Source organism: Palaemon carinicauda, chromosome 13, assembly GCF_036898095.1.
Source record: "Palaemon carinicauda isolate YSFRI2023 chromosome 13, ASM3689809v2, whole genome shotgun sequence".
Lineage (NCBI taxonomy): Eukaryota > Metazoa > Arthropoda > Malacostraca > Decapoda > Palaemonidae > Palaemon > Palaemon carinicauda.
This window is the reverse complement of record NC_090737.1, coordinates 1,492,210-1,505,565: the sequence shown is the minus strand read 5'-3', so window position 1 is coordinate 1,505,565 and position 13,356 is coordinate 1,492,210. Positions and strand designations below refer to the sequence as shown.

The window sequence follows — 13,356 nt, the reverse complement described above, 5'->3', positions numbered from 1 at the left end:
TTGTAGGGAACAGGATACGAAGGAGAGGCTTGGCGCATCCCTGTCCCTCCAGGTAAAGCTCGAACTTATGGCTGGAGACACTAGAATCCCGGACTTCTACATGGTCCTAGCCAAAACACATTTGGCAACGGTGACGAAGGACCTGTACAGCTTCACTAGGGCTCGCAGAGCCTGTCGTGAATTCGTGTTTGCCAGCGCGATGGTAAAACACGAACCCCGGAGGCGGATTTCCTCCAATATCTGGGGTAAATATCTCTTTCCCTCTTCCCTGATGAAAGAGATTGCTGACAAGGCCACCACAGAGAACAGGAACTTTCTCCACAAGTGGGGCATGTCAAAGAAAAGGAAATCCTCTCAGGACGATGGCCCTCAACCTAAGAGGAGGACCCAGAAACTGAAACCCCAGCAACGTCAACAGAGACGGCAGTTTCCAGGTTCCGCTACTCCCCAAGTGGCAGCACAGCCACAGCAGACCTTTCAGTTGGTCACCCAGCCGGTGGTGTCGCAGTCACCGGTCTTTACCCCTGCATTCGAGCAACATGATACTACCTTTTGTCCCAGAGATAGAGGCTCAAGCAGAGGTTCCGGCAGAGATTCGTCTCGCCGCCCCTCCAGAGGCAGAGGAGGAAGGGGAGCTAGCGGCAGAGGTGGCAAACTCTCGGGACACCAGAAGCAATGAAGTGCTTCCGGTGGGAGGAAGACTCCGCCAATTCCAGGATCGTTGGACCTTCGATCCCTGGGCACAAAGCATCGTCAAGAAGGGACTAGGCTGGAGCTGGATGCAACCACCCCCAGCCTTCCAGCAATTCTTCCAACAGTCAACCCCCCTCCTGGAAGAATACGTCCTAGAACTCTTGAACAAGAAGGTGATCAGGAGGGTAAAGTTAACCAGGTTCCAAGGGAGACTATTTTGCGTTCCCAAGAAGGACTCCGATAAACTCAGAGTCATTCTAGACTTATCCCCCCTCAACAAGTTCATTGCGAACAACAAGTTCAAGATGTTGACTCTCCAACAAATAAGGACCCTTCTGCCTCAAGGGGCCTACACGGTCTCCATAGACCTGGCGGATGCCTACTGGCACGTTCCAATGAATCATCACGATTCCTCCTACCTAGGATTTCGAATCCAAAGGAAAAGTTACGCCTTCAGGGCCATGCCCTTCGGGCTCAACGTGGCTCCACGGATCTTCACCAAGCTGGCAGACACCATCGTCCAACAGCTCCGCCTTCGCGGCATCCAAGTGATGGCTTACCTAGACGACTGGCTGGTCTGGGCGACATCGCCCGAAGATTGTGTAAGAGCCTGCAACAAAGTCAACCAGTTCCTAGAATATCTGGGATTCAAGATAAACACCGAGAAATCTCGCCTCTCTCCAGCTCAGAAGTTCCAATGGTTGGGAATTGATTGGGATCTTCAGTCACACCGCCTTTCCATCACGCAGAAGAAAAGGAAGGAAATAGCAGGGTCTGTCAGAAGACTGCTGAAATGCAAACGGATCTCAAGACGACAGCAGGAACAAGTTCTCGGCTCTCTACAGTTCGCCTCTGTGACAAACCCAGTGCTTCACGCACAGCTAAAGGATACCGCGGGAGTCTGGAGACGTTCCGCATCCATCGCTCGAAGGGACCTCAAGAGACGGCTCCCAAACAGACCTCGCTTACTATTAAAGCCGTGGTCGGAAGCAAAGGCCCTGAAAAGGTCCATTCCTCTTCAACAACCGCCTCCATCACTCAACATCCACACGGACGCTTCACTGGAAGGTTGGGGAGGTCACTCCCACTAACAACAGGTTCAGGGAACATGGTCTCAACTATTCAAGAGGTTTCACATCAACATCTTGGAGGCCATGGCGGTTCTTCTCACCCTGAAGAAACTCTCCCCGTCTCCCTCGATCCACATCCGTCTGACTCTGGACAACTCGGTGGTAGTCAGATGTCTCAATCGCCAGGGCTCAAGATCGCCCCAGATAAATCAAGAAGAAATGGTACCTGTCTGCTGTTCACCTACAAGGATTCCGCAACGTGACGGCGGACGCTCTATCATGGACAAGCCCAATAGAGTCGGAATGGTCACTAGGCGCAAGATCATTCTCCTTCATCTTTCGCCAAGTCCTGGAACTTCAGATCGATCTCTTTGCAACGAGCGACAACAATTAACTTCCTCGATATGTGGCCCAGTACGAGGACCCCAAGGCAGAAGCAGTGGATGTTATGTCACTGGATTGGAACAGATGGTCAAGGATATACCTGTTCCCTCCCCCCAACCTTCTGCTGAAAGTCCTCTCCAAACTGAAAACCTTCAAAGGGACAGCGGCCCTAGTGGCTCCCAAATGGCCCCGGAGCAATTGGTACCCCCTGGTCCTGGAGCTGCAGCCTACGCTGATCCCCCTCCTGGGCCCAGTTCTCTCTCAACAAGTACAGAAGTCGACTGTCTTCGCTTCATCACGGAAAGTCAGGGACCTTCATCTCATGATTTTCTCTCCCTGGCCGCAAAGAAAAGGTTTGGGATCTCGAAGACTTCCTCGAGGAATACAAGACCGAATTCACACGACGGCAATACGAATCTTCCTGGAGAAAGTGGGTCTCGTTCGTCAAAGCAAAAAACCCTACGGAAATCACCATTGATTTTTGCATGTCCTTCTTCATTCACCTTCATGCATAAGGCTTAGCGGCCAACACGATTACCACCTGCAAATCGGCTTTGACTAGACCACTACTGTACGCTTTCCAGATTGATCTGTCCAGTGATATCTTCAATAAACTGCCAGAGGCATGCTCTAGACTACGCCCATCACCTCCGCCAAAACCTATCTCCTGGTCCCTGGACAAGGTGGTCCATTTTGCCTCTAACCTGGACAACGATTCGTGCCTTCTCAAGGACCTGACACAAAAAGTTATCTTCCTTTTTGCTCTCGCCTCGGGAGCCCGAGTCAGCGAAATAGTGGCATTATCAAGAGACGAGGGTCATATCCTGTTCGCAGATACAGGAGAACTTACCTTCTTCCCTGATCCGACGTTTCTCGCAAAGAATGAATTACCCACCAAGAGATGGGGCCCTTGGAGAATCTGCCCCCTGAAGGAAGATGTCTCTCTATGCCCAGTGGAGAGTCTTAAGGTCTATCTTCGAAGAGCTTCAGACTTCGGTGGAGGTCAAGTCTTCAAAGGAAAAACATCAGGTAGCGACCTGTCACTGAAACAACTAAGAGCGAAAATCACCTACTTCATTCGTAGAGCGGATCCCGACAGTACACCCGCAGGTCATGATCCTAGAGAAGTCGAGTCTTCTCTGAATTTCTTCCAGAGCATGGATTTCGAAAGCCTCAAGAGCTTCACAGGGTGGAAATCGTCACGCGTTTTCTTCAAGCACTACGCGAAGCAAGTGCACGAAGTGAAACATTTCGTGGTAGCCGTAGGTAGTGTTATGAAACCTGCCGTTTAACTCTGCATAGAACAGCGAGTTACTTGGGACTTTAACTCTACAGGTGCCTGTGTTCACCCTTGTGTGATACTTAGTGATTCCATGGACACTTAGTGTTTCTAATAGACTGTTCTTATCAAGGTGAAATGTCATAGACTTCACATGGGTGCCACATGCCCTAGGGCATGATGTGTTTTTCTTTGAAAAAGACTGACGTTCCTCCGGAACTTTTGTTTCTAAAAGTGAAATTTCTTTCAGATTCAAGATTGAAGTCTTTTATTTCTATGTACATTATTCTTATAATTGTAAATTAACTTTACACCTTTTATTGCAATTGTTATCACTATAATCTGCAATCTATGAAATAAAATGTGTATTTTATTACATGTGCATCTCTCTCCGCTCCTATTATTATTATGAAATACATGATTTTCATAGTTTCACTTACCCCTTTCCTTCGGAATGAGAAGAATAATATAAATGTACCTGTATTATATACTTACTCATGCTGTGTAATATTCCTACTTGAATACTTACCTTCGTCCTGCCTTCGAGACCAGATTGATCTCTCCTCCATGGAGTGTAGTGATTAATTATCACATAGTTGAGAATATTCCTACCCGAATATTAACCTTCTCTCTTGTCTCCGAGGCCTACACGAACTCTCCACAGGGTGAGTAGCCGTTCAATGATCACTTCGGGACTTCTCTGCCAGGGGGGCAGGAAGCTGGATCCCCACGGAAACTCTAACGAGGACACATTACATACCTCTATTCGGAGTCCTTGGCACTTACTTAAATATAAAAAGGGTAAATTTTCCACGGTAAATTAATTCTCTGGTACATTTCCATCAGGACGTCATGGCTTGAGCCCAAAAAACAGATTTTGCGCGAAGCAAAAAATCTATTTTTGGGTGAGATTGCCATGACGTCCTGATGGACCCTCCCGTCTATTCTAGTCCATCCTTTCAGGCCCCGCCCTGTCCTACTGTATCATGGAGATTAGCAAGGAGCTGGCCTCAGGTTGAGGACGGACGTGACATCATTTAGCAATGGCGCCCATTTGTTTACGTTTCGAGTACCAAAAGCAGCCACGGACGAGTGTAACTGTGGAACGGCTCCCCAGTTATTCTCCACCTAGCCATATCGAAGTGTTAACTCTATATGGGGTGCAGATAGCTATGTGACGTGTTAATACATACGTTCCCTGTTGATATACGATATCTTAGAGGGAAACCTTTAGGGTACTTGCACCAGAAGTTAGAATTCTGTGATAACCTGTAGTTTAATTCTCTGGGAATATCCCTGTAGTTAAATATACCCAAGGAAGCTACTGAAGGAGCCTTCCATCAGGACGTCATGGCTATCTCACCCAAAAATAGATTTTTCACTTCGCTCAAAATCCGTTGTATATGCAAAGCTTTAAACTTTACCACAGTGGCCCCGCATATAAGGTTTACGCCTGAGGTGAATGTAATAGAGACTCTCAGCATGACGTGATAGAGCAACACTCCCCGAAAAAGGGAAATCATGATGATCTCAAGGCAGACAGCGTGAATTTATCACCAGAAAAGTTATTTATCATATTGTTTCTTTTTTAATTATCTGGGGGTGGCCCCCTTCAATCCAGTGCAAGTTCTTGGGGCCCCTCCATGACAACTTTAAGTTCTAACCTCCCCCCCACCCAACCCCCCACCCGCCGCACACGCCATCCTCCCATCACTTTAATACGCAAAGGGAAGTAGGCATATTAATGGATCTAGTTTGTATACTACAATATACTCAAAACACCAATTTCAGGCATAAATCAAATAACAATATTAATTGGAAAAATATTTTATTTGAAAACTTATTTATTTACAAAAGGAATAAAAACACAGAATACATGTAGGTACAATTGGCTATATCTTGAAAGGTTTCAGAGGGATCCCTGTGACTGATGCAAGGCTGCCAACTTGTCAATGTTTGGCTTGAAAGCTGTCAGAGAGAGACATAAGTCGCCTATTTATTCTATGTCAAGGGGATTTCGTGCCTTTGACAACAGGTACATCACCCGACTGAAACCAGTCTTAACCAAGTAAGACGTCGGAAAGGAAAGTAAGAGCAACTTCAGATCTTTCTAGAGTATGGGTACATCTTAAACACATCTTGATTTATCCACAGCTTGTGGTGTCCTCCACGCTTGAGCCCTGCTTGAGCTGTTGTGTTATTATGAAGTTCAATGAGACTTTATTATGGGGTGACATCAACTTCAGATACATCATTATTATTATTATCATTATTATTATCATCACAAGCCAAGCTACAACCCTAGTTGGAAAAGCAAGATGCTATAAGCTCAAGGGCTCCAATATAGAAACATAGCTCAGTGAGGAAAGGAAATAAGGAATTAAATAAATTATGAGAATAAATTAACAATATATCATTCTAAAAACAGTAACAGCGTCAAAACAGATATGTCCTATATAAACTATAAACAACGTCAAAAACAGATATGTCATATATAAACTATAAAAAGATTCATGTCAGCCTGGTCAACCTAAAAGCATTTGCTCCAACTTTGAACTTTTGAGGTTCTACTGATTCAACTACCCGATTAGGAAGATCATTCCACAACTTGGTAACAGCTGGAATAAAACTTCTAGAATACTGTGTAGTATTGAGCCTCGTGATGGAGAAGGCCTGGCTATTAGAATTAACTCTGTCTAGTATTACAAACAGGATAAAATTGTCCTGGGAGATCTGAATGTAAAGTTTGGTCAGAGTTATGAAAAATCTTATGCAACATGCATAATGAACTAATTGAACACCGGTGCCAAAGATTAATATCTAGATTAGGAATAAGAAATTTAATAGACCGTAAGGTTCTTTCCAACAAATTAAGATAAGAATCAGCTTCTGAACACCAGACAGGAGAACAATACTCAAGACAAGGTAGAATGCAAGAATTAAAACACTTCCTCAGAATAGATTGATCACCGAAAATCTTAAAAGACTTTCTCAAAAAGCCATTTTTTTGTGCAATTGAAGAAGACACAGATCTAATGTGTTTCTCAAAAGTAAATTTCCTGTCAAGAATTACACCTAAAATTTTAAAAGAGTCATAGAAATTTAGAGAAACATTATCAATACTGAGATCTGGATGTTGAGGAACCACCGTCCTTGACCAACTTGCAATCATACTTTGAGTCTTGTTAGTATTCAACTTCATACTCATTCGGAGTAGGTCAGAAAAGCAGTTTCCATACCATTATGCAACTGCTTCAGATGGTCAACATACACTGCTAGGTCATCATCAAGCAGCTCTGTGAATATAACTACTAAGGAAGGAAACTGTGCTAACTCTCGTCTTACAAGGTTCAACCAGAACAGATTGAGATTCCCTCTAAATGCAGCAATTGCCTCCTTGCAGGAAAACAGGGTGGAGTCATTTCCTTGAAGCTCTTTGTTTAGAACATTTACATTTTCAAATATGTCAGACAGGTATAATATGTCACTCTTTGCATCAACAAGTTTCTGTCCAAGTTCTGTCCCACTAAAGCAAGAGATAAGCCTGCACCAATGTGCAACAAAACGGTTCAGACAATTATCTTTAGAAAGCCACCTGACTTCAGTGTGCAACACAAATTTTTCAAATTCGTCATTGTTCTTTTCACATAATTGCTGAAAGAGGCGATCTTTCGGTACACTATTTCTTATCAAGTTGACAGCCTTGATAACATGCCTAAGTGTTTCATGCAGACGTCCTGCTAGGTTTTTGGCAACCAGATGCTGCCAGTGAACAACAGAGTACACACAAACGCCATTAGGAACAGCTTTTTTTAAGTATGCAATGAATCTCTTCTACCTTCCAATCATAGCAGCAGCACCATCTGTTGCACAAGCCACAATTTTCTAGAATGGAATGTTGTTCTCCTCAAAATAGACCTCAAGTTTTTGAAGATGGATTCATCTTTAGTGTCAGTCGTTAATTTCAATGCGAAAAGCATTTCTTGACATACTTCATGAATATCAAGAAACCTCAAAAATGCCACTAGAAGAGCAGAATTATCAGTCAAAGTTGATCCGTCGAGTTGAAGAGAAAATTCATTCACCTGCAGTTTTGAGACTTTTTGGTTTTCAACATCAGTTGCCCTCTCATCAATATGGCGTGATACTGAGGAGTTGCTCAGAGGAATAACACTAGTTACCTCTTGTGGACTCTGATTCATGACTGTTGAAAGCACTACAGCCACTGCCAGCATGATCAGAGATTCATCGATAGGATGAGGCTTACCTGCTTTTGCAACCAAATTTGCTCTCTTGTACGAGGCCAACATCCCTATATCTACTTTTGCCACTTTTTGGGTAAACATGTGATTCAATGTCATCCTTCCTTGGAACTCATCACGTAATTTCTTGATGAAATCTAGCGGCTTGTCTTTCTTGTCTTTATGTGCAGTCTCCAGATGCCTTTTCACTTTGCTGGAACATACTTTCATTTGAGAGTGAGGTCATATATAGCAGGCACATAGGCATTGTAGTATTTTGTTGGGCTCTACCACGATCGTTTACTGATTAAAAATTTAATTGACAGAGAGAGAGAGAGAGAGAGAGAGAGAGAGAGAGAGAGAGAGAGAGAGAGAGAGAGAGAGAGAGAGAGAGAGAGAGAGAGAGAGAGAGAGAGAAATTATCGACTATTTACTATCTGCAGAAATTGCCTGGTATATTGAATCGAATGATGTTTAAACTAAACTCAAGCATGATAAACAGAATATTCGAGGCATAATAAAGGTTTATTTCAAAATAATACACATTTATATATTTTGTGGATCCTAAATTTTCTGTGTCTCTCCAAAAGCCCTCCCACCCCCCACCCCGGACCCCAATATTTCAAATTTTGCCTTGTGGTCCCTGAAAAAATCTCATGGCCCCCAATGGGGCCATATGGCCCACGTTGAGAAACACGTTTCAACTTTAAATATCGCCCATATGGCAGACGAAAAGGTTAAGACAATGTGCTAAAGACTGATTACCTAGATATGATCAGCAAACAATAGCCCTCTCCATTAAGCTATCCCAATGAGTTGCTGGTGCCCTGCCCAGCCTACTACCTTGGAAGTGTTGAGTGTCGTATAAATTTCTTGCATGGTTAATTAAAGAAAAGAATTTTGATACAATTATTTCTTGCTGGTAGACTTAATCACAGTTAATCTGCAACGAACCTTTTGTAACTGTTAGTGTATCCTTCAGCGAATATTAAATGGCCGAGTTTCCATCAATCTCACATTTATATTGAGATAAGAGGAGATGACGTCAACTAAAAGCAATTAATCCCAAATTTTCATTAAAAAGAAGGGACTTATGAGCTATATAATCCTGAGTTATTTACACTATGACAAATCCAAGAAATCTTAATCCCTTGTGGCGCTCCAATGCCCAAAGTAAACCATCCAAGGACTGGGGAATACAAACACCCAAACAACATGCAAGGACAACACAGACAGACACGGGAAAAATATGAACTACAAAACATTTATAATCCACACTACAAAATACCCTTTTTATATAAATTCAATACTCCTAACATCCTTCTCCTTATGTCAAAAACTCGATGTTGAAGATTTTCGACCAATCTGTCGAGTTAGTTACTACAGCGTGATAAAATGTCTGCTCGGAGGTTATCCTAGCCATGGATGTGCTGGATCTTTAGATCAAACTTCTTCAGAGATAACCACCACTTCTTGAGCTTTTTATTTTTGGTTCTCATCCCGCCTACAAACTTTAGTGGCTCGTGATCTGTGAAGACTAATATAGGAGCAGGACTGCCAGAAAGATAAACTAAAAAGTGCTCCAATGCAGTCAAAAGAGCAAGTGCTTCCTTCTCGATTTTAGAGTAACTTCGCTGATGATTCTTTAGTTTCTTTGACATGTAAGCAAGAGGATGCTGCATGTCATCTGGCCCTTTCTGCAAGAGTACAGTGCCTATTCCACGGTCACTAGCATCGACCTCGACAGCAAAGGGAGAGCCTAAGTCAGGAGCCTTCAAGACAGGCAACTGGCTAGTAAATCTTTGGCTCGTTGAAAGAGTTCCCCACAAACCAATGCCAAAACGAACTTCCTCTTGCTGCTGGTTAAATCAGTTAATGGGGCTACTACTTCAAAGAAGTTTTTACAAAACCTCCTTTAGTAGCCTACCATCCCAAGGAATTTTCTTACTTCACGTCTAGATCTTGGACAGCTTAGCTTGGTGATGGCATCTGCTTTGCGTGCTACTGGGTATACCTCGCTGCTGCCAATCCCATATCCAAGGTATTGCTGTTTCGCATGGCCGAAATCGCTCTTGGTTAAGTTAATTGTCAAACAAGTATTATCAAAGTGGAGCGTGGAACTATGCTTGTCCATTCCAATTTGAGATGCACACACTCCACCCCCACTGCCTTCAGAGCAAGTTAATCGGATTTATGCAGGATATTACCTGGAAATTGTATCTGCGCTGGATTGTTCCATACAAAATAAAGTAAAAGCTCAAAAGAGAAGCTAATGAATCCATCAAAAGACCAAAAGGAGAAATTAAAGAAAATCAGCAAAAAAGAAAGGTATAAAAAACCAGGAGCAGATGAAGCCAGCAATAGAAAATATCAACAATACAAAGGAAGGTAGACAAAGTGAGCAATATATAGCAAATAGGAATTGGCCTTGACAGACAGAGTACCAGAAACAGAGGCCTGGACAGAGTGCCAGAAGCAGAGGCCTGGACAGAGTGCCAGAAGCAGAGGCCCTGACAGAATACCAGAAGCAGAGGGGCCTGGCAGACTGCCAGTGGTCGAAGCAGAGGGCCCTGGACAGAGTGCGAGTGGCAGAAGCAGAGGGGCCTGGACAGGCTGCGAGTGTCAGAAGCAGAGGGGCCTGGACAGACTGCGAGTGTCAGAGGCAGAGGGGCCTGAACAGACTGCCAGTGTCAGAAGCATATGGGTCTGGACAGACTGCCAGTGGCAGAAGCAGAGGGGCCTGGACAGACTACCAGTGGCAGAAGCAGAGGGGCCTGGACAGACTGCCAGTGGCAGAAGCAGAGGGGCCTGGACAGACTGCGAGTGGCAGAAGCAGAGGGGCCTGGACAGAATGCGAGTGGCAAAATCAGAGGGGCCTGGGCAGACTGCGAGTGGCAGAAGAAGAGGGGCCTGGACAGACTGCGAGTTGCAGAAACAGAGGATCCCGGACAGGCCCCCAAATTGTTAGGACCATTTGCCTCTTAATACTCATTCCAGCATTTTCACTAATGCAAGTACGAAGCGGGGCTCCAAACGGCCATAGACAATAAATAATAAGACATTTAATGATGCTTTAACTTAGCTTATTTTTACAATAGAACTCTTATCCAAATTTAAATAGCATTAAATTTAAGTATGATATACAAGTAATTATGTGATGATACGGAATAAGGTAAACACTACGAATTTTTTTCATTTTACTTAAGATTTATTAAAGATCCAATTAAAGATGAGGATTATGACGATAACAAGGATAATGAAACCAAAGCAATAACAAATGTAAATTAACGAAACTCCAGGAACATTTACATTGTATAGCATTACTACAAATGAGCAAACTAATCAGGTAAGTAACAAAAAAATCGATTATCAATACACCGTAGATAATACAGGAAATACTGTCAATATTAAACACAATAAAATGCAGAAAATACATACATACACAGAAATCGTAAACAGAACCTTAAATGCAATGTAGCAATAATTAAAATTTAACAAGTATAAATAATGTAATACTTTTATATATAATCCAGAGTTATTTACACTATGACAAATCCAAGAAATCTCAATCCCTGGTGGCGCTCCAATGGTTGAAGTAAACCATCCAAGGAATGAGGAATACAAACACCCAAACAACACGCAAGGACAACACAGACAGACACGGGAAAAATATGAACTACAAAACATTTACAATCCACACTACAAAAATATCCTATTTACAAACTTATATGACAGTAATTTTCAGGTTTCTTATGTTTCCCTTTTTTTAGAATATTATAAGAATAAATTTTTTTCCAATCTGTAAGTATAGAGCATTCATGCAGACATTCTGTGTAAAGCTCAGCGAGTTTTACTATCTCAAAATCTCTTCCATCGATCATTAAATCAATCGTTAGGCAATCTTTTCTGGCTACTCTGTCTCTTTTCATGCCTTTTAATGTTGTGTTTACTTTTATAGTTACGTTTGGTACTGTCCTAGACAACACCTACAGATAGAGCAGGTCTGTTCACCTTTAAGCCAGATTTGACCCAGTCCGCACAGGACGTAGTTTAGGGGGAAAGGCAGGTAGCCCGCTGCCCACTTCCGTTATTTGTCGACAGTAACAAACGAAGGTATCAACTCGTTTGTTTAAGCTAGAGCGATAGTACTGTTTTATGATTTTTATATAGACATTCGATAACTCTCATAATATACTTATATAAAAAAAAATTCAGATAGCCATAAATATTCCAAAGAATTGTGCAGTTCACGGGTGCAACTCCAATAGTGGGAGGAATGGATATCTTATGTTTCATTCCTTCCCAAAACATGAAAAACAAAAAACAAATTTGATGAAATTAGTGTTGCTCATGAATGGATATACAACAAGGAAACATATACACTATACTCTCGTGAAAGAAAAGTTCAGTGTGTAACGTTAATGGGATTACTTGGGTCTTAGAAACTGATCGTATATTAAGATTTTGACCATATTATGAAAAAAAAGATGTTTGAGATAACATGAAAAATGGAACCGATAGGATTTTCAGTTGTTGCTATGGTAAATGATCTTCATACGACGAATATTGAACTGGGAAAATTTAAGCATGGCAATAGATAAACCTTCTTTTTACAGATCCTGCTATTTCTGATGGGGAAATCCACGTGTTTGTAGATGTTCCACATCTGATTAGGTTAGTTAGGAATCTTTAATTGACAAGGGCCTTATTTTTTAAAGATGTCGAAAGTTTTCCAGAATCCATACATTAAATCGAAATATGGCAAAGGAAAGGAGGGAAAAGCGTAAAATGAGTAAGATGACAACATGAGTTAAAATAATAATGAGAAAGATGGCAAAATGTGTAAAATGACAATGAGTAAGATGACAAAATGAGTAAGATGAAAATGAGGATGATGACATAATGAGTAAGATGACAATTGAGTAAGATAACACAATGAATAAGATGACAAAATGAGTAAGATAACAAAATGAATAAGATGACAAAATGAGTAGGATAACAAAATGATTAAGATGACACAGTAAGTAAGATGACAAAATGACTGCTGTACTGCATAAAACACCAACTTTGTGCCATGGTATCTTTTCGCCATTCCTCTTGCATGTATACCTGTAACTATCTACTGTAGATTAAACAAGATTCAATACTTTTTAAGCATATATGCTCTTTTTTGTACTTGGGTATAATAATTTTTTTATGAAATGTGTTAAAACACATATGATATGTATATGATGATCCTCAATTAAAGATAATATTAATCAGACACTTATATTTTCGCAAAGAGAAAAATAAGTGAAATAGATAAACGGATATAGCAAAATTCAGGAAGTAAAAAAGGGTTCAGTTGGTCTCTTTCACCTGCGTGACGTCAGCGCTGCTCTCCTAACCTGCGCGTGAACAAACCTACTCTATCTGGTCGAAGATGTTTCATTATTTCTATTGGAGAAGTTACTTTTAACATTATTGTATAACATTGTATAGAAATCCTCTGCAATTTTTATTACTTCATCTCTTATGCTTATAAGATCTCCGTTTACATCCTTGGTGTCTCGTTCCAGGTTTTCTCGTCATCAATTTGATGCTTCTTCTCTTTCATGTCCTCTGAAGAAAAATATATGGCCGTCTTTTATTTCCCTCTCTCTCTCTCTCTCTCTCTCTCTCTCTCTCTCTCTCTCTCTCTCATCTCTCT

The 13,356-nt window shown here is 41.8% G+C and overlaps 1 protein-coding gene across 1 annotated transcript; it reads right to left on the bottom strand.

The window, feature by feature from the left end:
• Window positions 1-6,630: 6,630 nt before the first annotated feature.
• LOC137652350 (SCAN domain-containing protein 3-like) lies at window positions 6,631-7,898 on the bottom strand. Its single transcript, XM_068385708.1, has 2 exons — window positions 7,419-7,898; window positions 6,631-7,188 (listed from the first exon to the last, which is right to left on the bottom strand). The coding sequence occupies exons 1-2, from the start codon at window positions 7,896-7,898 to the stop codon at window positions 6,631-6,633; spliced, it is 1,038 nt and encodes a 345-aa protein (XP_068241809.1).
• Between the last annotated feature and the right edge of the window lie 5,458 nt (window positions 7,899-13,356).